Source organism: Pipistrellus hanaki, assembly GCF_964339955.1.
Source record: "Pipistrellus hanaki genome assembly, chromosome: 3".
NCBI classification, from domain to species: Eukaryota; Metazoa; Chordata; class Mammalia; order Chiroptera; family Vespertilionidae; genus Pipistrellus; species Pipistrellus hanaki.
In genome coordinates, this window is record NC_140505.1 from 120779487 (window position 1) to 120803143 (window position 23657).

The window sequence follows — 23657 nt, forward strand, 5'->3', positions numbered from 1 at the left end:
ACTTTGTATAATATTTTTTATTTCAGACAATGTTTTCTTCATTTCTTGTTGATCCCTTATTATTTCTAGTTGCTCCCTTTTCATATCCTCATAGGTCTCATTTATTTTATCGGCCTTTTTTAGGATATTGTTGAATAACCTTATAACTGTAGTTTTGAACTCAATGTCCAATCTTTTCTTTTCCTCCATCTCCTTCCTTTGTCTCCTTCCTCTTGTCTGCATTTTAGTTGTTTTCCTGATTTGATGGAATAGCTTTGTGTTCTAGGTGTTCTGGTAGAGCCCAGTAGCACAGCCTTCCCAGTTACCTGCGGTGGACAGTCTTGGTGTAGCCCTTTGTGGGCTGTGTGTGCAGTCTTGTTGTTAAGCCTTGCTTATTGTTGGTATCACTGGCAAGCTTTGATCTCCAAGCCAACTGGCTGTGAGGATCAGCAGAGTCTCAGCTAGGAGGGCTTCTGTACTCTGCTTGGATAGGGCGGGGTCTCGGGGTGGCGCAGACAAGCTTTGGTTCCCTGTCAGTCTCGCCTTAGAAAAGACCTGTTCTGGGAGAGTTTCGGAAGATTGGTTGCAGGCACGCGCACCTCTTTGGTAAAGGCACAGACAAGCTTTGGGTTCCTGCCAGTTCCTCCTTAGAGAAAGCCAGCCTCTGGGAGAGCTTCTGTGCTCAGCCAGAGATTGGGCAGAGTCTCAGGTTGGTGCAGACAAACTGTTTTCCCTTAGACTCCTCCCCAAGTCCCTCAGTAATGGCCTCTGGCTTCACACACCTCTGAGAGATCTCTGCCCACTGCCTGACAGTCTGGCCTCCCCCTGTCTGGGGCCGTCTATCAGAGCAATAGGCTGATTCTGTTTTCCTCTCGAACAAGAAAGCCAGTTGCGCGTTAGCTGTCCGCCCTCTCTGCGCACCGGGAATAAGCCATTAGCAAATTCAGCTGGGCCCGCCCTCTCTGCGCGCTGGTAGTAAGCCAGCAGCAATCTCTGTCCGGCCCTTCCTCTCCCCGCGCTGGGAGTAAGCCAGCGCCTTTTCGCGCACACAGTTCTCCGTACCTTCACAGTTCCTGAGGTTCAGCGTGCCTTCTCTCTCCTTCCCAGATGGCAGAGCCTCCTCTCAACTTGCCGTCCGGCACTTCAGGACAATGGCCTCCCCTGTTTTTCAGTTCTAACTTCAAATTTGTTGTGGTAGGCTGCATTCCGGTGTCTACCCTATGCCGCCATCTTGGTGTCTCCGGATTATGTATTTTTTTTTAACTCTCTCTCATGCAACTAGCTTGCCAAGTACTGCCCCCGCAAAATATTTTTCAACTTTTATTATTTAAAGATTGACTCTGGCCTCTAGAAGAATACAATGTGCCCATCTGTCCCACCCTCTATTCTATTCAAGAGAGCCAACCAATTTTGATCAATGTCAAGAGCATTAATCACCAGTGCACCTGTGTGCAACCAAGCACCTGGGAGGAAAATCAGCTTTCTATTTATCTTTTTAAAAAATATTTTATTGATTTTTTACAGAGAGGAAGAGAGAGGGATAAAGAATTAGAAACATGTATGAGAAAGAAACATTGATCAGCTGCCTCCTGCACACCCCCTACTGGGTATGTGCCCGCAACCAAGTTACATGCCCTTGACCAGAACTGAACCTGGGACCTTTCAGTCCGAAGGCCATCGCTCTATCCACTGAGCCAAACCGGTTTCGGCTCTATTTATCTTTATTGTTAACTAAAAATATGAAAAAAATTGAGGTTTCATAATGGCTAATAGATGGATTGATATTGGCACTCTTATAAGACCTCTGGATAAGAATTAGATACACAATTTGCAGGGCCCAAGGCAAAGTGGTGTGTTCCCTTCCTCCAAAGTTATTAAAGATTTTCAAGCTGGTGACAGCAAACACTAAAACATTAAAACAGGTGCAAAGGCCCTTTTGAGCATGGGGGATCTGAGAGACTGTGCAGGTTTGCCTATCTAAGATGCCAACCCTGATCACAAGTCACCTTCCATTTCTGAGTATCCTGAGAGAAGGGTAACACATCACTAATTTATTCCCTTTCAGCATATCAAGGAATGGATATGGATTATATTACTTAGTTTTACATAACCATCAAAGAATTAATGTGGCTTTAAAAGATTCCCACAAAGAGACTGTATATATTTATTATGCAAGCTCAAGTGAATGACAAGATAATAGCAGGGGTGACATTCTTTGTACTCCTAGAGTAATCCCCTCATTGTAAGCTAGATTATTATTATTATTTCTTAAAATTAGAAATAGTCTTAGCCAGTTTGGCTCAGTGGATACAGTGTCGGCCTATGGAAGGGTCATGGTTCAATTCCCAGCCAGGGCATATCTCATGCCTTGGGTTGCTGGATCAATCCTAACTAGGGGGCGTGCAGGAGGCAGCTAATCAATGATTTTATCATCTTCGATGTTCTATCTCTCTCTCCCTCTCCCTTCCCCTCTGAAATCAATAAAAATATATTTTAAAAAACAAAAAAAAATTAGAAATAATTTAAAATATGCATTTTTAAATTAAGTAGAATTAACCTGTCCTAAGTATATATTTTATATTTTAATGATACAATGAGACCCTCCCAACTAGCAAGATTTTCAAAATAATATTAACCTGTCAAATTTTTTTATTTCTTATTTTGTATATGTATATGTTTAATAATTTACATAATTGTACAAGTATTGTACAAGCAAATGCATATTTATTAAAGTTGAATGCTCAAGCACTTTTTGCTGAAAAGATGTGGAGTCAAAGAAGGTTGGGTGTCTCTGGTCTACAGTAACATCTTGCTAAGAACATTAATGTTTCATGAAATAGCATTATAAGTCCTCAGGTCAAAAAGGGTTTAAGGATTTCACAATCATATAAGTTTAGAAAATGTTGCCCACAAAGATTCTGCATTTGCAATTTTCAATGTGCATTAGTATAGAGGCTCTAAGAAATTCTAAGAAAGTCAATTTAACTTCTTTCTCCAACTTATGTTAGCAAAAAAACGTGTTTCCTCACACTTTTAAAAACTGATACCATTCATGTTTTCTAGGGTGTACCTTAGAAAATACTGTTAGAACAGATCTTTATATTTACTGTGAGAAAAATCTCAACTTGGATAGCATACAAATTCCAATCCAAAGATACAGATAGGAACATCTTGTATATTATGACTTGGTTTGGCATTTGGCTCTGACAGTTATGAATAGTATAAACTTGGAATATCACTTAACTACTTGGAACATTTGCTTCCCTATTTGTAAAGCAGAGCCAATAATACCTAGTTTGTTGATTATTTTGATTGGACTACAGATAAAAGATTAAATAAGATAACATGTAGGAATCTAATATAGCATGGGCCACTAGGCACACCATAGAAGGTTTTTAGTCTCATTATCATTATAGAATGTGTTTTTTTCCTTTTATTTATTTATTTATTTATTTATTTATTATTTATTTTTATTTTTTTTTTCTTCCTCATCCAAGGGTATTTTTTTCTATTGAGTTTTTGTTTGTTTGCTTGTTTGTTTTTAGAGAGAGTGGAAGGAAAGAGAGAGAGAGTTTGGATCCCCTGTGTCCTTGACTGAAAATAGAACCTGAGACCTTTCAGTGCACAGGCTGATATTCTAACCACTGAGAAACACTGGCCAGAGCAGTATGCGATTTTTTTAATGAAGAAAAGTCTGTATATTATAGAAATATTTTTTACTTCCAAGCCAAAACAATAAACAAAACTCCTAGTTAGTTAATATATATTATAATAAATGTCATTGGCATTAACATGCAATAGGAATAAATATGGACAAGTGAAATACATAAAACCACAAAAGTCAACATTTTAAAGGTTTTCTCTATTATAACTAAGCATGTTTATAAAAGCGATTATTTGATCATTTTCTAAGCTCCCAAAATTTGAGAAATGTGAAAACAAGTCAGTTTTACGAATTGTTTTCTACATACCTGTAAGTATAAACAAATTATGATGAACAGTCAACTAACATTATTGAAGGATGATTGTGGCAATCGGGCTTCAGTTCCCCTATAATCTCCATCTGCTGCCCTCCCCCAAGGATGTTTACAGTGTAGGAAAAGAGAGTGTCTGCTGTGCAAAGACAAGTTCGAGTCCATGTCCAGTCACATTGCTGCCACTACGATCCTCCCTCATAGAAATTCCAGAGCTGACATCTCATGCAACTTTGGGTCTTACCAGGTTCTGTACCATGCACATCCTTTCACTTCTCAGTTCAGCTACTAGTCCATATATATCCACAAAATCATGATCATTTATGTGTTGTGTTAAGTGGTCCAGAGCAATAAAAACTCCTGTTCTTCCAACTCCTGCACTGCAGAAAGAGTGAAATTACATAAAAATTATTCAGTAAAAAGTGGTTCATGTGTATGGTGATGAAGAATATAAGTTATGATACTAATACATTCTAGACAGTTTCTTTTTTATTTGGAGGTAGATACCTTGGGAGTTTCTTTGGATTTATATTGTTACCAAGAGTGTTTAGATAGGGAAAGATGGTTATTATTAATACAAAATATTTGAGGTTATTTTTTTTTAAGGAACACTTCTTCTCCCTTCAGAGTATTTTAGAGGTTGTAGTTGGAGAAGTATAGAAAATATTTTGAAAAATTGTTGAAAATTCTTAACACCTCAAACTTTGTATTAAACATATTTTGGGTTACCAATAGAAATGCTAAACATCCAGCCATATAGCATTTCCTCTGTATGATCTTGAAATAATTTCTCATGTATTTTTGTCCTATAGAATTTTGTTTACTTCCTTCAAATAATAAGATTGAGAAGCTATTTCCTTTTAAAAATTAGTTTAATGCCCAAGATAGGTATGTGCTCCAAAGAAACTATTATGTGATATATCTAAGAAGATTTATTCAGAAACTCCCATTAGAAAGACAATGGGTATTTAAATAGTTAATATAGGAAGTAAATATTTAAAAAAAATTTTAAAGGCTACCTAATCTTACAAATGTAACTTTAAACAACATAAAACTGCCATTTTTGTAGGTAAGAAAAAGTCAATTTCCTGTGATTTGACCTAAGAAATAGGAGCATTACAATATAAATCTGACACACATAAACATGCCTGAATGGGGTAATCAATCATTGCATCATTCAATATATTGTGAGTGTCAGACACTATCCTAGGCATCGGGGGTGTAACAGTGAAAAATAAAAAGTTCTTCACCTACAAAGCTGGTACTCTAGAGGACATATTAAAGTGTTACACAAACAGACATGCACAGTATGTACGGGCAGGAAGAGGTATTATGAAGATACATAAATCAGGTTAAGGAGATGGAGGGTGATAGGGTTGGATAGGGTCCTCAGAGAAAGCTTCTCTGATAACGTAACATTTGAAAGGAAACTTGATAAGGTTAGGGAGTGCACCACACCACGTGGGTATGTGGGAGATGAGCATGGCAGCCGGAGGGAGTGGAAGAAGAGATCTGAGTGGCAGAATGTTCTGTGTTCAAAGAAGAACAAGGAGATCATGGTGAGGGGAGCAGAGTGGAGAGGTGATGGGCCGGGTCAGAGCTGATGGTAGGCTGGAACACGGAATGTGAGAGGAAGAGGGGAGTCAAGAATGAGTCCAGAGTTTCTGGACCAAGCAGAGTAGACTTACTGTTTACAAACTTGGGAAGGAGAAGGAGTGAGATTGGAAATTGAACCAAGTGTTCAGTTTTGGACACATTTAATTTTCAGAATTTTGTGGTCATCCAGGTTGTCATGTTAAACTGAAAGTTGAGATAAGAAGTCAGAGTTGGAGATAAAAACTTAGTAGCTTTAATATGATATTTAAAAATGATTATTAACATAATCTAATTTTTCTGTGATCTCTTTTATTTATTTAAATCACAAAGGAAAAGACTCTACTGTTTTTGAGGCTTCAAGAGAGGAGGTGCTTTCCTTTTCCAATGGACTTAGTGCCAGTGGCTGAGTATAAGGAAGATACTGAGAAGGTGAGGCAACTATCCATTAAAGATTTTAATCATTAATGATGTCAATTTAAAATAAATCACTGCATTTAGAAGCAAACTATTGTGTCATTTATTATACTACTTTCTTAAAAGTATTATATCAATATAAGGAGGGAAAATATAATTGGTAAGGTAAGAATGATACTTTTATATCTTGTTCTATATGGTTTTTAAATATAAACATTGTTCAGATATTTTATCAAGAGAAAGCATTCATGTAATAAACATAAATTTATAAGAATAGGACATAGTAAGAGAATTACATGCAAAAAAGATGACTTAGAACTACAATCTTTAGACATATTATCATTAATTAATGAATTTTCATTTGTGTTTTAAGCTAAAATAAAATAATATTTTAAATTTGGGGGGAAAGATCAAGCATTTATGTATTACTCTTATAATATATTTTTATATTTATTTATTTTAAAGAGAAGTTATTTTATTTTATTTTTAATATATTTTTATTAATTTTAGAGAAGAAGGGAGAGGGAGAGAGAGATAGAAACATCAACAATGAGAGAGAATCATTGATCGGCTGCCTCCTGCATGCCCCATACTAGTGATTGAGCCTGCAACCTGGGCAAATGCCCTTGACTGGAATTGAGCCCAGGACCCTTCAGTCTGAAGACCAACACTACATTCACTGTGCCAAACCAATTAGGGCTCTCTTATTGTTTAAAAAATCCAAAATATCCCTGGAAAAAGTATGACCATTTAAATTACAGATTTTTTTCCTTTAAACAAAGTAAAAAACTGAATAAATTGATAATTTCTTACTCACCCACACTAATTATAATATATACCTATTCAAAAATTATTAATAAACTAAATTTTAGAATTATTATGATTAATAATAAACTTTATTATAATTAATAACAAACTTTAAAAGTATTATAATAACCAGCTTATTATTACAATAATTAATGTGTTCAAAATATATTGCTAATTAAAATGTTTTATTGTGGTAAATGACACACAACATAAAACTTACCGTTTTAAACATTTTGCAGCACATAATTCAGTGCCATTAACCACATTGACACTGTTGTGCAACCATGACCACTATCCACTTTCAGAAATTTTTCATCACCCCAAACAAAAGCTCTGTATTCATTAAACAATAACTCCTCATCTCTCTCTCCCACAAGTCCCTGGTAACTATCACTCTTTCTGTCTATTTTAGGTATTTTATATACTTGGAATCACAAAACAGTATATCATCCACTTTTTCTCTAATCTCCAAACTCCAACTGTTGAAGACTCAAGTTGAAATTTATTTAGATATATCATGTTAGAAAACAAAAATTGTATCAATCTGTCCAGAAGTACTCTGAATACTAAACAACCTTAAGTTTTATTTTTAAGAGCATTAAATACCAGTATAAATAATGAAGGGGGAAAAAATCTCAACTTATATTCTATTAACCATGTTCAGAGGCTCAAGTCAAATATATTGCTAATTAAAAACTTTGTAGAATTTTGGAATTATACTTGGGTTGGTCACTTAAATTGGTCTTCATTTTCTTTTAATTATCCTCTGTAATACCCATCTAGAAATTTCTTTTTACAAGAAATGTTTACATTGCAATAGTATAGTAATATCTGTTGAAATAATAAAATATAAGATGTTTATTCATAAAATCTTACACACATACACACACATACATTAACAATGGGCTACAATTTTTAATTTTTAAAAGGCCAAAAAGGTAAAATCCAAGCAAGAATTCAGGAAAAGTTCTGTACTGGTATATATGTCTTTTAGATATATTTATCACTCATTTTATTTCTACCATCTGAACTGTTATAAAGCTACATCTTTATTTATTATAGCCAGTTATATATCTGAAAAGTGAAAGCTGGAATGAATCTACATTAACTTCTGCCAAAAAAAAAGTCAATAGTATCATGATAATGAAAGACCACATTGAGTTTAAAGACTATTTAGAGTGTCTCATAGAAGGCTCCAATAATATATCTTACCTGCAGTGAACAATCATAGGGGAGGTGTCATGTGCTCGGCTTGCTCGCACCAGCTTCACAAAGTGAATGAGTGGGGTACTGTTTTCAGGAACCCCATGCTCAGGCCACGCAGTGAAGTTGCACTGTCGGACAGTCATGCAATCCCCATGCTAAACAAAGTGACAGGTTTAAGAAGCACGACACAATCATTTAAGTACATAATGAAGGCTGAGAGAGCTGATGCCTTTTGAAAGTGATCTTTTAAAAATCACTGTTTACCAAACAGGAAAACTGTTTTTATTTTTCCTGTGAGGTCTTTTACTGCCGCTACCATAAAGAAAATTGCCTTTAGTATGAATAAAAATAATAAGAAAGGTTGCAAAGAGATGACAACATATTTATATTCAAATGTAAGTATAACATTTTGTAGCATCGTAAACGTAGATTTTTAAACAATTTTGACCCCAAACTCACCAATTATTCAAAATACAGATATTGGGTGTCTGATAATGTCAGAAAGTACAAAGATCCTTAGATTATTTTCTGTGTGTATAGATACTTTTATAGACTGATACAGAGAGGTTCCATACTATCACATCTGTACTGAATACAGATAAAGAAGAGCGATTTGGGAAATTCTTGGTGTAAATTAAGTATTATAGTTTATCAAATAAAACAATTCTAGTAATCTAGCTATTTTCTCCTTTTTTCCTCCTTGTCTACTTGAGAATTTGATGCTAACTGGTTAATATAAACTTTAACCAAGTGATTTTGGAATTTAGATATAGATATCGAAGTTAGATGACAATTCAAAACTTCTATTTAAGACAATAGGAAAGCATTGCTGACTATACAGGTATCATTGCAAGGCATAGTTCTAGGAATTCATTTTACAAATTTAGAGCATTCATATTTGCTATCATGTTCCTCCCCCCGCCATTTTTTACCCTTTCAATTTTCAGGTCCCTGATGGTCCAATCTATTTGAACATCCTCCATTAGCTTTGTAATCACTATATCTCCAAACACCGTAACTGGTTTGTTGTCCTCTGGCCAATACTGATGGCATCTGATCTGTATTCAGAGAAAATTACCATTCATTAGAACCACTAATATATGAATATGTATCACAGTTATTGCTACTTAGTTAAAATTGCCTTATAGATATCCAAGTTATTGATAATTTGCAGTATTAGCTGAAATTGTCACACATACATTATCACAATTGTAAAATAATATTTTGTTAAAAGATTAAAAAAAAAAAAAAACTTACCCGCCCTTTTTCAAAACACTGTGTTAGCATTACCAATGTTTTTGCCCTGGTTTCCCAAACCATTCTCCAAAAATCCCCAACTGTTCCTGGCAATGGACCTTGAGTAGCAATAAATTCATTTGGACATAAGTAACCCTAGAAGGACATAAATACAACATTATATCAGCATTTACATATATGTAAATAGATAATAGGTTTTCTTTTGTCTGTTTTTTATTACATATGTATGCTTTCCCCTCCATTGACCTCTCCCCAGCCACTCCCACCCCCCACTCATGCCCTCATTCCCCTACTGTCTGTGTCCACTGGTTATGCTTATATGCATGCATACAAGTCCTTTGGCTGATACCCCCTCCCCTGCCTTCCCTCTGAGGTTTGATGGTCTGTTTGTTGTTTCTCTGTCTCTGGTTCTGTTTTTGTTCATCAGTTTATGTGGTTTATTATATACCACAATGAGTGAGATTATATGATATTTGTATTTCTCCAACTGGCTGATTTCGCTTAGCATAATGCTCTTATCACCTATGCTATTGCAAATGATAAGAGTTCCTTCTTTTTTTTACAACAGCGTAGTATTCATTGTGTAGATGTATCACAGTTTTTTAATACAGTCATCTACTGATAGGTACTTAGGCAGTTTCCAAATCTTAGCTATTGTAAATTGTGCCGTTATGAACATAGGGGTGCATATATCCCTTTGATTGGTGTTTCTGATTTCTTGGGATATATTCCTAGAAGTGGGACTACTGAGTAAAATAGGAGTTCCATTTTTAATTTTTTGAGGAAACTCCATACAGCTTTCACAGTGGCTGCACCAGTCTGCATTAGTTATTGAGCAGTGTATGAAAAATATATCAGTGTAAATTAGTTTAATATTTTAAAATATTGTGCAGTTTGGATGTCCAATACCCAATTTTAACCTCACAATGCAATATATTAAATGAACTAATTGTTCTTGGAGTTTATTTCTAACTTTTCAATAAAACATGGACTACACAAAAAAGAAACAGAAATAATGTTGACCTTAATCAAATGCTAACTTCATGCCCAAAAATGTACTAAGCAATTTATAGTAAATATTTTAGTTAACTTATTTCTTCTAAAACTCTTGTGAATAAGTACTATTATCCTCATTTTATTTTATTTTTAAGAATATTTTTAATTTATTTTTTTTTTACAGAGAAGAAGGGAGAGGGATAGACAGTTAGAAACATTAATGAGAGAGAAACATTGACCAGTTGCCTCCTGCACACCTCTTATTGGGGATATGCCTGCAACCAAAGTACATGCCCTTGACTGGAATCGAACGTGGGACCCTTGCGTCCACAGGCCTTCACTCTATCCACTGAGCCAAACCGGTTAGGGCTATTGTCCTCATTTTATAAATGAAGACACAAGCTTAGAAATGTGAATTTGCTTAATGTCTCATAGTTGGTGTGAGTCCAGAGCCAGCACTCTTACCACTCCACTGTTTCTGTCATATACTCACGGGTTTTGCAGAAATTTTCATTCTCTTCCTCTAAGAAATTACATTTTTACTTAAACTTTGGTGTTAGTGTTTATTCTCTAGAGCGCAGAATCAAGAGTAATGTTGGGTACAGATACAGAGAACAGACTGATGATTGACAGAGGGAAGGCAGTTTGGAGGACTGGATGAAAAAAAGGTGATAGGATTGAGAAGTACAGATTAGTAGTTACAAAAGTTATGGCATGGGGAATACAGCTGATAAAGTATGGCATGGGGAATACAGCTGATAATGTTGTAATAACTATGTATGGTGCCAGGTGGGTACTGGAAATAGGTGGAACACTTTTAAAGATATGGTTGTTTAGTGTGCTGTACATCTGACACTAATACAAAATAATATTGCATATATATTGCAATGGAAAAATAGGAAATAAGTAAAAAAGAAGGAAAGAAAAGAGAAACATGGGTAATATGAAAGTTTATTTAGCTAATACAAGAACACAGAATTTTTTTAAATATATATTTTTATTGATTTCAGAGAGTAAGGAAGAGGGAGGGAGAGACAGAGAAACATTATGATATGAGAGAATCATTGATTGGCTGCCTCCTGTACACCCCATACTGGGGATCGAGCCAGAAATCTAGGCATGTGCCATGACCAGGAATCAAACCATGACCTCCTGGTTCAGAGGCTGATGCTTAACCACTAAGCCATGCCTGCTGGACATATGACCAGAGATTTGCTTCAACTTTATTTTGTCAGCTCTTGTATATTTTATAAAATTGTGCTAAGCCCTGGTCCATTCACCTGGAATGTAGGCATGCAACTTGTGCCATATCTGTGGATTTTTCTTACAAAAGGTACTGTGTAAATAAAAAAGTAATAATGGAATCATATTTATCAAAATATTTAAAGAAATAGAAATAAAAGATAAAGTTTATTTTTAAATTGGAATTATCTTAGTAATCAGAGAATAAAGTATTATATAAAAACTAGAGGCCCAGTGCACAAATTTTGTGCATGGGGGTGGGGAGGGATGGCCCAGTCTGCACTCTCTCAATCTGGGACCCCTTGAGGGATGTCTGACTGCCCGTTTAGGCCCGATCCCAATGGGCAGTCAGACATCCCTCTCACAATCTAGGACTGCTGGCTCCCAACTGCTCGCCTGCCTGAGGCTTCCTGATTACCCCTAACCACTTCAGCCTACCAGCCTGATCATCCCCTAACCACTCCCATGCCAGCTTGATTGATGTGTAACTGCTCCCCTGCCAGCCTGTTTGCCCCCAACTCCCCTCCTCTGGCAGCCTGGCCATCCCTAACTTCCCTCCCCTGCAGAGTTGATTGCCTTCAACTGACCTCCCTTGCAGGCCTAGTCCCTTCCAACTGCCTTCCCTGCTGGCCATCTTGTGGTGGCCATCTTGTATCCACCACATAGGGGCAGCCATCTTTGACCACATGGGGGCAGTCATATTGTGTGTTGGAGTGATGAATGATCTGCATATTACTCTTTAATTAGATAGGATAGAGGCCTGGTGCATGGGTGGGGGCCAGCTGGTTTGCCCTGAAGGGTGTCCTGGATCAGGGTGGGGGTTCCCTTGGGGTGTGGGGCGGCCTGGGCGAGGGGCCTTTGGTGGTTTGCAGGCTCGCCATAACCCCTGGTGACCCAAGCAGAGGCCCTGGTATCTGGGATTTATTTACCTTCTACAATTGGAACTTTGGAGCCTGGAGCAGAGCCAAGCCCCTGCTCACTCCAGCTGCCACCATTTCTGTTGGGGTTCATGTATCTTCTATAATTGAAACTTTGTAACCTGGATTGGAGGCCTAGGCTGGCCAGGGCAGGTGGAAAGCTTTGCTTCCTCTGTTGAGGGGGGAGGGGGGGACAATGCTATCCTGTTCTCTCCAGCTCTGTGGCTGCTGCCATTTTTCTTGGGATTTATTTTCTATAATTGAAACTTTGTAGCCTTGAGTAGAGGCTTAGGCCAGCCAGGGTGTGTTGAAAGCTTTGCTTCCTCTATTGTTGGGGAAACCCAAGCCTCTCAACTGCTCTCTGTGGCTGCAGCCATGTTGGTTGGGATTAATTTGCATACTTGCTCTGATTGGCTGGTGGGCGTGGCTTGAGCGAAGTGATGGTTAATTTGCATATCACTCTTTTATTAGATAGGATAATACACATTTTTAATTTCAAGTAATTTATTTTACTGAAAGAATAATGAGGCACTTTAGGTGATTTCCCCAAATCTCACTGCTAGCCATTGACAGTGTCTGGGGTAAATTTTGAGTCTCTTAAATACATTAATTGTTAAAGCATTTCTGTTTTTCTAATCTCAGTTGAAATCAACATGACTGTTCAATTATTTTACATTTTAAGAGTTTGGAGTTATTTTTAGGACTAAAACAGCAGTATATATTTAGTATATAATGTTTGGAAAAATTCAGAAAAGTATATAAAATAGAATGAGGACTTCACCTACAATCTCACTATCTAGAATGAAAAACCATTAATGTTTTCATCAATTTAGTCATAATTTTTTTAATATGCATTTACTGCATTCAAATAATATTGATGAATGCCTACTGTGTGCCAGGCACTGTTATAGGAGCTGACAATTGAACACTGACAAAAGACAGTATAATTCCTAACCTCATTTCTCTTATATTCTAGTTAGGGGAAATAGACATTCAACCTATTAATAAGTCTACTTATAACAAAATACATAGAAGTTTTAATAGTGATCCATACTATGAGAGACAGCTTTAGGAAAATAGGATATTCAGAAAACACTCAATGGTGACAGCTTAGAAGAGACTTAAAGGAGAAAGAGAATAAGCCCTACATTACTGGGGTGGGAGGAAGTGTTCCAGATAGAAAAAAGTCAAGTGTAACAGTATTAAAGGAGACATGTGTCTGGATTGTTCTAGGAGCAGTAAGTGGCTGAAGTGGAGTACATGAGGGGGCACCGTATTGGATGATGACATCAGAAGGAACAGGGGAGGGAGGAGGAGGACGTTTTTAGGTCCCTTGTTCTTTTACTAAGAATGATCCAGAAAGCAGTTGAAAATTTATAAGCATACAGAGTGTATGGTTTAACAAGTTTCACTCTGGTTTCTGTAAGACTAGCCTAGAGGGGCTTAAAGGTGGAAGGAGAAAAAGTTGTTAGAAGGTTATTACAATAAACAAACCAAAAGGGTAGCTGAGCGATAGCAATGGGGTGGTGAGAAGTTATGAGATCTAGATATAGAAGACAGAGCCAGCAGAATTTGTGTGATTGAATGTTGGGTATAAGAAAATTAGAGGAATTAATAATAATTCAAAAGCAAGATGGTGAAGACTCCAGGATGAGCAGATTTGAAGGGAAAATTAGGAGTTCATTATGAACATATTAAACTGGAAACCCCTAGCAGATATTCAAGTGGAAGTCAAATGAAGGCAATTGGGTATAAGAGTTTGAAATTGAGGAAGAAGTTTAAGCTAAAATATACATATATTTGAAAGTAATCATCATATAGATCTTACATAAAATCATGAGAATGATATATAACCTGAAGTTGTACTTCTGCCACTTATTAGTGAAATGATTGTTGGTAGGTTGAAATCTCTATTAGAAACCTCCATTTCCCCCTGTATAAAATGGGGGTACATAGTTGTAAGAAACTGGCACACCAAGATCCATAGAGATTATAATGAGTTTGTTGTTTTAAAGTTAGAAAAGTAATAAAATTTCAGTATCTAAGTTATAAAAATATAAAATATATAAAAATAACAACTTACAGAAACATAGCTGGCATTAATGTAATCTGATCCTGGAATACTAGCATCAGCTATCAGCTTCACTCTGTTATTATTATCTAAAAAAAATGTAAGAAATCAATGCTAATTCCATTTTAAATTGCTACTAGATTTTTACTATAAATATAATACAAAAAAGTTAATGACATAACATTCAACATTACAGATGGTTATAAAAGAAAATTAGAAGTTCCGTTTTATCACATATTTTCACTACCTAGGGACAATAACTATTAATATGTCCTTGAATATATTTCCAGAGTTTTTTGTACATACTAATAGAAAGTTAATCACAAACTGTTTTTCTCATTTACCTCTCTCATTCCATATTAACATAAACAATGATATGTAGCTGATTATTAAAAAAATCCATGTAGTATTTCATTGTTTGATTATAGAATATTTTAAAGATTTGAATTAATTCATTTATTTTATAAAATGCTGAATAAAGATATTTGAAGTTTTTGCATGTAGTATATTGGAGTGTATTTATATATTAGTAGCAGTAAAATTCTCAAATCATAATGTGCATTTCAAATTTTGTGAGATAATCCCAAATTGTTCTGTAATTATACCAATTCATACTCTGAACAAAAATGTTCAAACAATTCTGTTTCCTCTTACTTTCACTACCACACAATATTATCAAACATTTTATTATTTTTATTTATTTATTTTTAAATATATTTTATTAATTTTTTTACAGAGAGGAAAAGAGAGGGACAGAGAGCTAGAAACATCAATGAGAGAGAATCATCGATCAGCTGCCTCTTGCACACCCCCTACTGGGGATGTGCCCGCAACCAAGGTACATGCCCTTGACCAGAATCGAACCCAGGACCTTTCAGTCCACAGGCTGATGCTCTATCCACTGAGTCAAACCGGTTTGGTCTTTTTTTTTTTTTTTTTTTTTTTTAATATATTATCAAACATTTTAATTTATGATCTTTTGACAGATACAAATTGATACTTCATAATATTTATTTTGAACTTCTTAACTATAAGTAAAATTCAGCTTTGCTTGTTTATTGGCCATTTTTATTAATTTATTTTTCATATTATACCACTTTCTTATTAAAAATACTTTATACTAAAAACAAAGGTATAAACTAAAAACCTGTGTCCTATTGTATTATGTATTAAACATTTCTCCTTTGTTAGTTGTTTGTCTCTTACTCTATTAATCTAGCTAGCTATCTTATCCTACATAAAATATATTTTTGTAATCAAAATTCTCATTTCTTTTCATTAATTATGGCTTCATTTTAGTTGCTTTTATCATTCATGCGAGGGTGTTTATCAACAATATTCCTATTTTCACAAATTCATTCATACTTTCTTCTAGAACTTTAATATGCTCTTTTGCTTTTATTTTAAGTATTTCAATCCATTGAGAATTATTTATTTATTTATTTACTTACTTACTTATTTTACAAAATGAAGTAAAATATATCCTTTATTGTTTGTTTGCTTGTTGCCATTTGAAACAACAAATAGACCTATATTTTTACATTCCCCTTCTAATGCAAAATATTACTTTATTCATTCACTAGGTTTCTTTACATTATTTATATCTATCTATGGAGTACTTATCCTCTTCTATTAATTTTTGTGCTTATTCTTGATTTAATACCAAACTTTTAATTATTAGAATTTTCAAGATTTGGAAATGTAAATAACCCCAATTAGTTTTCTACAAAATATTAATTTTTCCCCCTGAGGATTTTTTTTTAACCAAGTTTGGTATTATAATTGCAATTTTCAGTGCTAATTTTAACTAGGCATGGGAATAATAAAAATAACATATTATTACTAATTAATTATTTTGAATGATTTTTTTAAAAAACCTTAATGAGAAAGCACTCAATACTGGAGGAAAAATGAGAAAATGAGTTTGGGTTTGAATACCAGATTATCTGTCTACCATCTTTCTTTGTTACCTCAGCTCTAATATGTAGTTATACTATTTATTTTGTAGAATCCTCTTGAGGAAAACCTATATAAATGCTTATGGTAAGCATTTAATACATTTTCTCATATTCTTAAAACTTGAGCACATGTTATATGTTAAAATGACTTAGCCAGATTGTTAGTAATTAATGACTTGTCCAATGGTTTTAAAGTTAGAGATGGGAAATGTTTAGCAAATTTGTGCAGATGATTGTATTATAAAGATTTTGAATTAAGTATCATGAAACTATTTTAATGACATTGTGGCTAGTCTTGTAACTAAGGAAGGTTTCTAGTCACTCGATATGTCTGTTTATAACTGAGTCAACAACAAGTTAAATTTTTTATTCGTAGTGTTGGAACACTCCTGAAGGTCATGATGTCCTGTCAAGCAGAGATTTGCAAATCTCTTCTGCAAGTATTTGTAGCTAATTCTAGCATCTTAAAGCCCTGTAAGCTAATACCTTCTAAAAAGCACTGTGATATTTGAAATTCTACTTCCTACATTACTCAAGGGAAACAATGCAGTTCACTGATCTGGCTCAGGCTGAAATTCAGATTCTGTTAAAATGAATTCATTCTCTACAGGAGAAAAAACATTTCTGCAGCTTTATGGCTTCTTTGCATACACAGTAGGTAAATATATTTAGTCTAAACTCATTTGCTTATTTCGTGTGTGTGTGTGTATGTGTGTGTGTGTGTGTGTGTGTGTGTGTGTGTGTGTGTGTGTGGAGGGGTGGGTGGTGGATGGGCTGGGCACAGAGGTGGCTGTGAGTTTACCACTTGCTTTTAACCCAAGCTAGGAAGGTGATCTTGTTATTTTCATACCATAGATCATAGGGCCTATTCCCAAGTCTTAGTCACTCTGAAAGTTAACATTTCTGTAAGATAAGCAACCTACTGATTATTTACAATCAATACTAACATATTGAGTGCTTTTCCTGTTTTTCTACTGGGCAAATTGATTTACATGATTATTTCATCTGCTCCTCACAATAACCTTAAGAGATAGAAACAATAAATAATATTATATGTCCAGTCACTAAAGTAGTTAGTGGGTAAATAGGATCTCAACCCAGGGTATTTTATTAGAACCCTTGTAATAACTTAGAAAAAGCTTATTTTTTTATTACTGTACAGAGGATATATGTTAGTTGAATTGAAAAATTATTCTAATAACAATCTCGAAAAATATAAAATTTACCTAACACAATTATTTCTTATAGGACCTCCAACTCTTTAAGAAGACAGTTAAGAAAAAAGTTTCTTCCTACAAATCCATAGATATAGATGTAATATATTATTTGAAAAATTACCATAGGTTTTTAGTACTGAGATTAAGAAGCAAAAACCAACTAGATATTATCCATTTGACTCTAACAAAGAAATAAAATGCATGAAATGTCCATTGTAGTATTTCAGAACATCATTAATTTACAACATAAATCCATCACTAACAATTATTTTTTGTCTTAGCCTCAGAAATCAAGAACTAGGATAATCATGTTCCTCAGTTCTTGTTCTAAGGTTGTTTATTTAGTCCCATCAACCATTCTTATTCTCATTTTATCCTATAAGAAATAAGCTAGTACTGTCTATTTTATAGCTATGATGTAAATCCAGATAATAATGCAGTGAAATATTAATAATAAAAGATTGAAATATAACATTTTAAAATATTTCTCTAACAAATATTTGTTAAATATTCTTTGATTCTGGACAACTAGTTAGAAATATTTGATTTACTTATTTTACACATACTGGCATGTAATAAACTCATTCAGCTAACTACATAATTGTAAACAAATATTAAATATTACATAATAACTTTCCTCCAATCAAACTATAGTATTTATTTTCACAGAACATCACTGAGTGTGCATGAACTAGGTAGTCTGGAAGAAATATAGGTACAGATGAGTATAAAAATATAATTTCTATAACTCTTAAACTTAATGATGCATCCAACCCAAGTTAACTCTCTTAAGGGGAAGGCCAAAGGGCCTGTTCAGAAAGGTCATGTAATAAAAGTTTGGAGATATAAAATGTTTCTTATTTTCTATAAGGTCTTATTTGTCAACTGCTCTTAAAGTCATTTACTTATGATTTGTTTTGTTCCAGAAAGGATTTTAGGATTAAAGTTATTTGTATTTTCATCCTATTCTAATTCTTGGGAATTAGCAGATTCCATTAGATTACTACCTCCTATATCATGTTTCCTTAAATTTTTTATTTCATGTCTCAGTTATCCTCTAGTTCTAGAATATCAGAATTTGGCTCATTTCTCCCTATCCATATACTTTGTGACTTTATATTCTGTGACCGTATCCTTCTCTAAGTCCATGTCTTTTTAGATAGAAAAGTTCAGTTTTTAAGTATGCAATGTTTCTCAATATAGCTTTGAGGGGTATAGCACAAAGAAAATTATGTTTGCTTTAAAATTAAGAATATTTTAAAACTTTAGATTTTGAAAAAAATATTGACAATATTTAAAAACATCACAAGTGGCACTTGTTATTTCATAATATAAAGGGTATTAAATTAGAATATTTATAGCAGAAACATGTTCAAAAATACATCATATATATAGCTTTTATTAACAGAAGTATGCTATATATTTTTTCTTTAATTCTTAAAACAGAATTAAAATGTGTTTTTTTTTCTTATTGGTTGAAAAATAAAGCAATTTTTAGTATGGGAAGGCACAGCTCAGCCTTATTTGTAAAACCAATCCTGGTAAGCATAAATGTACATTAACTTTATTAAATATATTTGATTCTCAATGAATATTTTGCAATGCACTTTTTATATTCTGTAAGAAAACAACGTAATTCTCTTAAGGAAAACTAATGCACAAAGTTCCACGTGAACTCGCTCTTTCCATTTGAAAACTCGGTCGGTAGGAAGATGTTAAGAGAGTTTTGTTACTTGGGTTAAATTACAAAGCTGAAACACTATTAGGTCTACAGTTTCTTGCACCTGCATTAAGTGAACCTTGTGTGAACAAGCTGCAAACCATGTATGTTAACTTTAATAAAATTAACAAAGCAAAAGTGCAACAATTTGAAAGCTGCTGCTAACAAAACACATTATTATAATTTAATTAATATGCAATAAAATATATTTAAGAAATGAAAAAAGCTAAAATGCATTTTGTGGTCACGTTAAAGCATTTCACAGCTAAAACCAGAGACGGTAAGAGCACATACATGGTTTTATGTTTGGGAAGCGGTTTTTTGCTCGGTTCCAAGGCAGATCGGCATCAGTTGAAGAAAGATCCTGAAGAAATTTTGGTAATTCCTGTGGAATGAAGTCATTGCACAGTTTACATTGATTTCAAAGATAAACAAGAAATTCCACTTAGTAAAAGATCATTTTTTTCTAAACCCTTTTATATTTAAATTGAAAACTCTCCTCAGAACTGTAGAAACAAGGCATAATTAACCTTAATGAATTTATGTAAACTTTCACTGAAAATAGCTTGAATAAAAGCGGTCAGTTGGACTATTGCTCTCTGGTATAATTTTTTTTATACTTCAGGAAGCTCTAAGATGTGGCAACCATGTTACTATCCCTTTCCCATATTTTCTTAATGGTTTTATTATAAACACATATAATATTATTTAATATTTTAATGTCTACTTAGGAGGGAAAGGAGTCCAGTGATTTATTTTTTGTTTTTTCTCCTCAGGCAGTGTGATTTCATGCCTGGTAATTGGTACAACACTGGTCAGTTTGAAAAGATGCCAAAGGTCAATTCCTGCTCTCAGAAGGCATTGTTAAACCGAGAGTAGAATGCAAAGGTGCGATTAAGAATAATCAGACACAGATGAAGGGTCAAGGAGATCTATTATTGACATCTTGGTGAAAAATCATGATGCCATGCATTCATCATTAAGAAAGTTGGTGCTAAAAACATATTCACTTTTGTGTTGAGCTGAGATTTACATTTTTGAAATTTATAGTTTTTCATTTTAGAAATGCCTCAACTTGCCAATTTCTTTAACAACTACTAACATATTTGTTTTTCAATTCATTCAACATCATTATAATAATTTATTTTAATTGAATAATTCTCCCTCCCACCTTATTTTATATCAGAAAGAAAATGCAGTCTTATGCAGGTAAGTGTTAGAGCATAGGGACAGTATAAACATCTGGATTCTGGGGTGTTGGCCTCAGAGGCTTAGGAAAAAAAATTAACCAAGTGAGGAATCATACAGCTTTCATGTGTCACAGTTTTGGGAGCATATTTAAAAGAGACAAAGAACTGTGTGGGAGAGGGGAGAAGACAGGTGAATTGGAAATTACCTGAAAAGTGGTACTTTTCTAATGATTTTACATATAAGTGTCCATTTATAGATTTAAATGACTCTGGCCTTGATAATCAATACACAATTACCAGGCTGATTGTTTGGATAGTAATGTTACACTTGATGGCCTCAACCATCCTCCCGACTGTTAGCTCTTTCTCCCACTGTTTCCTCTTTTCAGTGGGATTGCAGCTGAAAATGCTTTTGCATCCATTCCCTCTCTCTGGAATACCTTTTCCCTTCATTGGAGTTCTGTCCGAAGTTCATCTCAAAGGTCACCTTTTTGTGAAGTTCTTCCTGACTGCTATCCTAACAGAGTTGATCCTCATTTCTTAACGAATATCTCTGTCATGATACAGTGCCTCTGCAACCTTTATATACATGTCTGCAGTTATTATCATAATATGAGCTTCTTTCTGGTAGGAATAATTGTCAAAATAGCTAACACTTGTGTCAGCCACTATTCTTAGTATTACACATGTTCAATCATTTTAGTCTTACTACTCAATAAGGTAGATGCTATCATTTTATAGATGAAGACATCAAAGCGCAGAGAGTTTAAGTGATTTGCCTAAAGTCACTTAGATATTAAATATGGAATTGATATATATCAAAGTGCTAAATACAATGCTTATCATATGGTATGAGCTTATAAACATTTAAAGTATAATATGTGAATATAACCTGAATTATAAGGTTTTTCAAATATATGCATCAAATATGCATTTGTTTATTAAAACATAATTTTGCTTTATCAAACTTAATACAGCATTAGGATAAAAACATTAAAAAAAACAAATCCCTTGCATACATAGATACATTTATATAACATATTCACAAAACCTATATATTTATATAAAAACACTCCAAGTTCTTAAAACCATGAACTCCATGAGTTCTTAAAAAAGATAAACTAGAAACTATCTCAGTATAATATATGTGAAAATGTTATTGCTAATAAAACTTTTCATCTACTCAGTCATGCATAATGTAATTATACTCGCTTCTATTCTAGTGAAATTACACTTTTGCTTCTGAAAAATTGAGAGTTCTTGCTGTGCAAATGTTAAAAAGTATTTTATGGTACCACCAATTTTGTTAAGTCCAGACCAATATTACTTAAGAAGCATAACCAAAAAGCTGTAGGAAATATCATTAATCTTCTCACATTTTTTGTTATTATTCCCTGAGAGACTGAAATATTATAATGCTGAATCATTCAACCCAATTGCTCAATTCTTTGTTTCATAAGTTCACACACTCTATGAATTTCATGAAAAAAAGTTTTGGTGACATTTAGGAATCTGTTTTATTTTCATAATACAAAATAACCATCTTACTTAGGAAAGATGATTACAAGTCTTAAAATAACTTATAGATCTGATATCTACCATTCATTTGAAAATAACTTCAATTTTATAACTATATAAAATGCTAAAAGCAACCAAAATATTCTTAACTTTTAAATAGTTTTTAGATGACAAGTTCTTTACTTACTTTCCATAACATGAGACAGTCTTATTTTTAAAAATAGTAACTTGTAAAACATAGACATTCCTTATCTATTTTTATTTTTGAACAGTTCTATAAATAACATTATTTATATAATGTCTGAACACATCAACTTCTGCTCTCTGGTTCTCCTATATCACAAACATAAACTAAGTAGGCAAATACAAATTGGAATTATAAACTAATATAAACTAAGCAGACAAATACAAATTGGAATTATTTAGTTTCTATATTTATAATAATTATTTAAATATAAAGTGCATTTATGGTATAACCCAAGCCCCATATTCAAATAAAAACTAATGACTAGAAGTCCTATAAATTAGCGTCTTCATCTGAATGAGAGAGCAGAGAAAGGAGAGTAGGATGCTATCCCCGGGAGGTCTGAAGACGTGCACCTTTCCTGACACAGTAGGTGAATAATTCTGTTCAGGTTGCACCAGAGGCCGCCCAGTGTAACATTACTATCCAAACAATCAACCTGGTAATTGAGTATTGATTATCAAGGCCAGAGTCCTTCATGGCCTTGCATGCTTAAAGTGGACATGAAATGTGACACATGAAACGACCAGAGGTCTGGCAATGTTGTGACAACTGTTAGTAACATACCGAAAATTCTTCTTGGAACTTTAGGTTGTTGTTTGTGCAAAGCTCTTCAACATGTTGTAGGAAGGATTTCTTGCTTATCGGCCTCCAAGCGAGGAAAGGTATAAAATGGAGTCACATTAGATTGAGTTCTTTCGCTTTAGCATGGCACTGGTTAGCAAGTTAAAGAACTGAAGGCATTTCAAACCCCATAAACCACCCAGCTCCATAAAGTCACTCTGTCATACTTACAAAATGAACTTTTCTCCTTTAAGTGCACTTTTTTTTTTTTATATATTCATGGTTCAAAATTCCTTCTATTTTTAAGTGACTTTAAGTGAATGATTTAACATTTTAATGAAGAAAGTTTTTCAAGTAAATGTAGGGGCATAAAGTTATCATTGAATCCTCAAGCACATAATACCTCTTTGTCATACAGAAAACATTTTATACATTACAAGGTTTTAGAAGATATAAAATATTGCAGTGACCTCATTCTCATAATGACATGGCTTTTAAACCCCAAGGAGTTTAAATATCCCCGTATTACTTCCCAAGCTAAAATACAGACATGCAGACTTCACCCCAGAGAGAGAGAAAGCATTTCTCCAGTTACCATGCAATTAGTCATGCTTTTATGATTTATACCCAGCTTGGAGGTTTTTCTAACAAACATACAAAAAAGGAACCATACATTATGATTCATTAAATCAGAGAGTCTAAAGTTGATATGCAAAAAGTAGAAAAGATATTTGATAAACTTACTTGATGGATTTTCTATAACTAAGTAACCTGCAACAGAGATTGT

At 34.0% G+C, this 23657-nt stretch overlaps 1 protein-coding gene across 1 annotated transcript in view; it reads right to left on the reverse strand.

Annotated features, from left to right (window-relative positions):
* PTPRQ (protein tyrosine phosphatase receptor type Q) overlaps positions 1 to 23657 on the reverse strand; it is a gene marked incomplete at its 5' end in the record, with an annotated part of 199117 nt that overhangs the window by 5189 nt on the left and 170271 nt on the right. Inside the window, 8 exons of the mRNA XM_084878250.1 lie at positions 4198 to 4333; positions 7983 to 8131; positions 8909 to 9034; positions 9234 to 9368; positions 14472 to 14548; positions 19649 to 19739; positions 22874 to 22955; positions 23615 to 23641. Of these exons, the coding sequence (XP_084734376.1) occupies positions 4198 to 4333; positions 7983 to 8131; positions 8909 to 9034; positions 9234 to 9368; positions 14472 to 14548; positions 19649 to 19739; positions 22874 to 22955; positions 23615 to 23641 (823 nt within the window). The remainder of the gene's footprint in view (positions 1 to 4197; positions 4334 to 7982; positions 8132 to 8908; positions 9035 to 9233; positions 9369 to 14471; positions 14549 to 19648; positions 19740 to 22873; positions 22956 to 23614; positions 23642 to 23657) is intronic.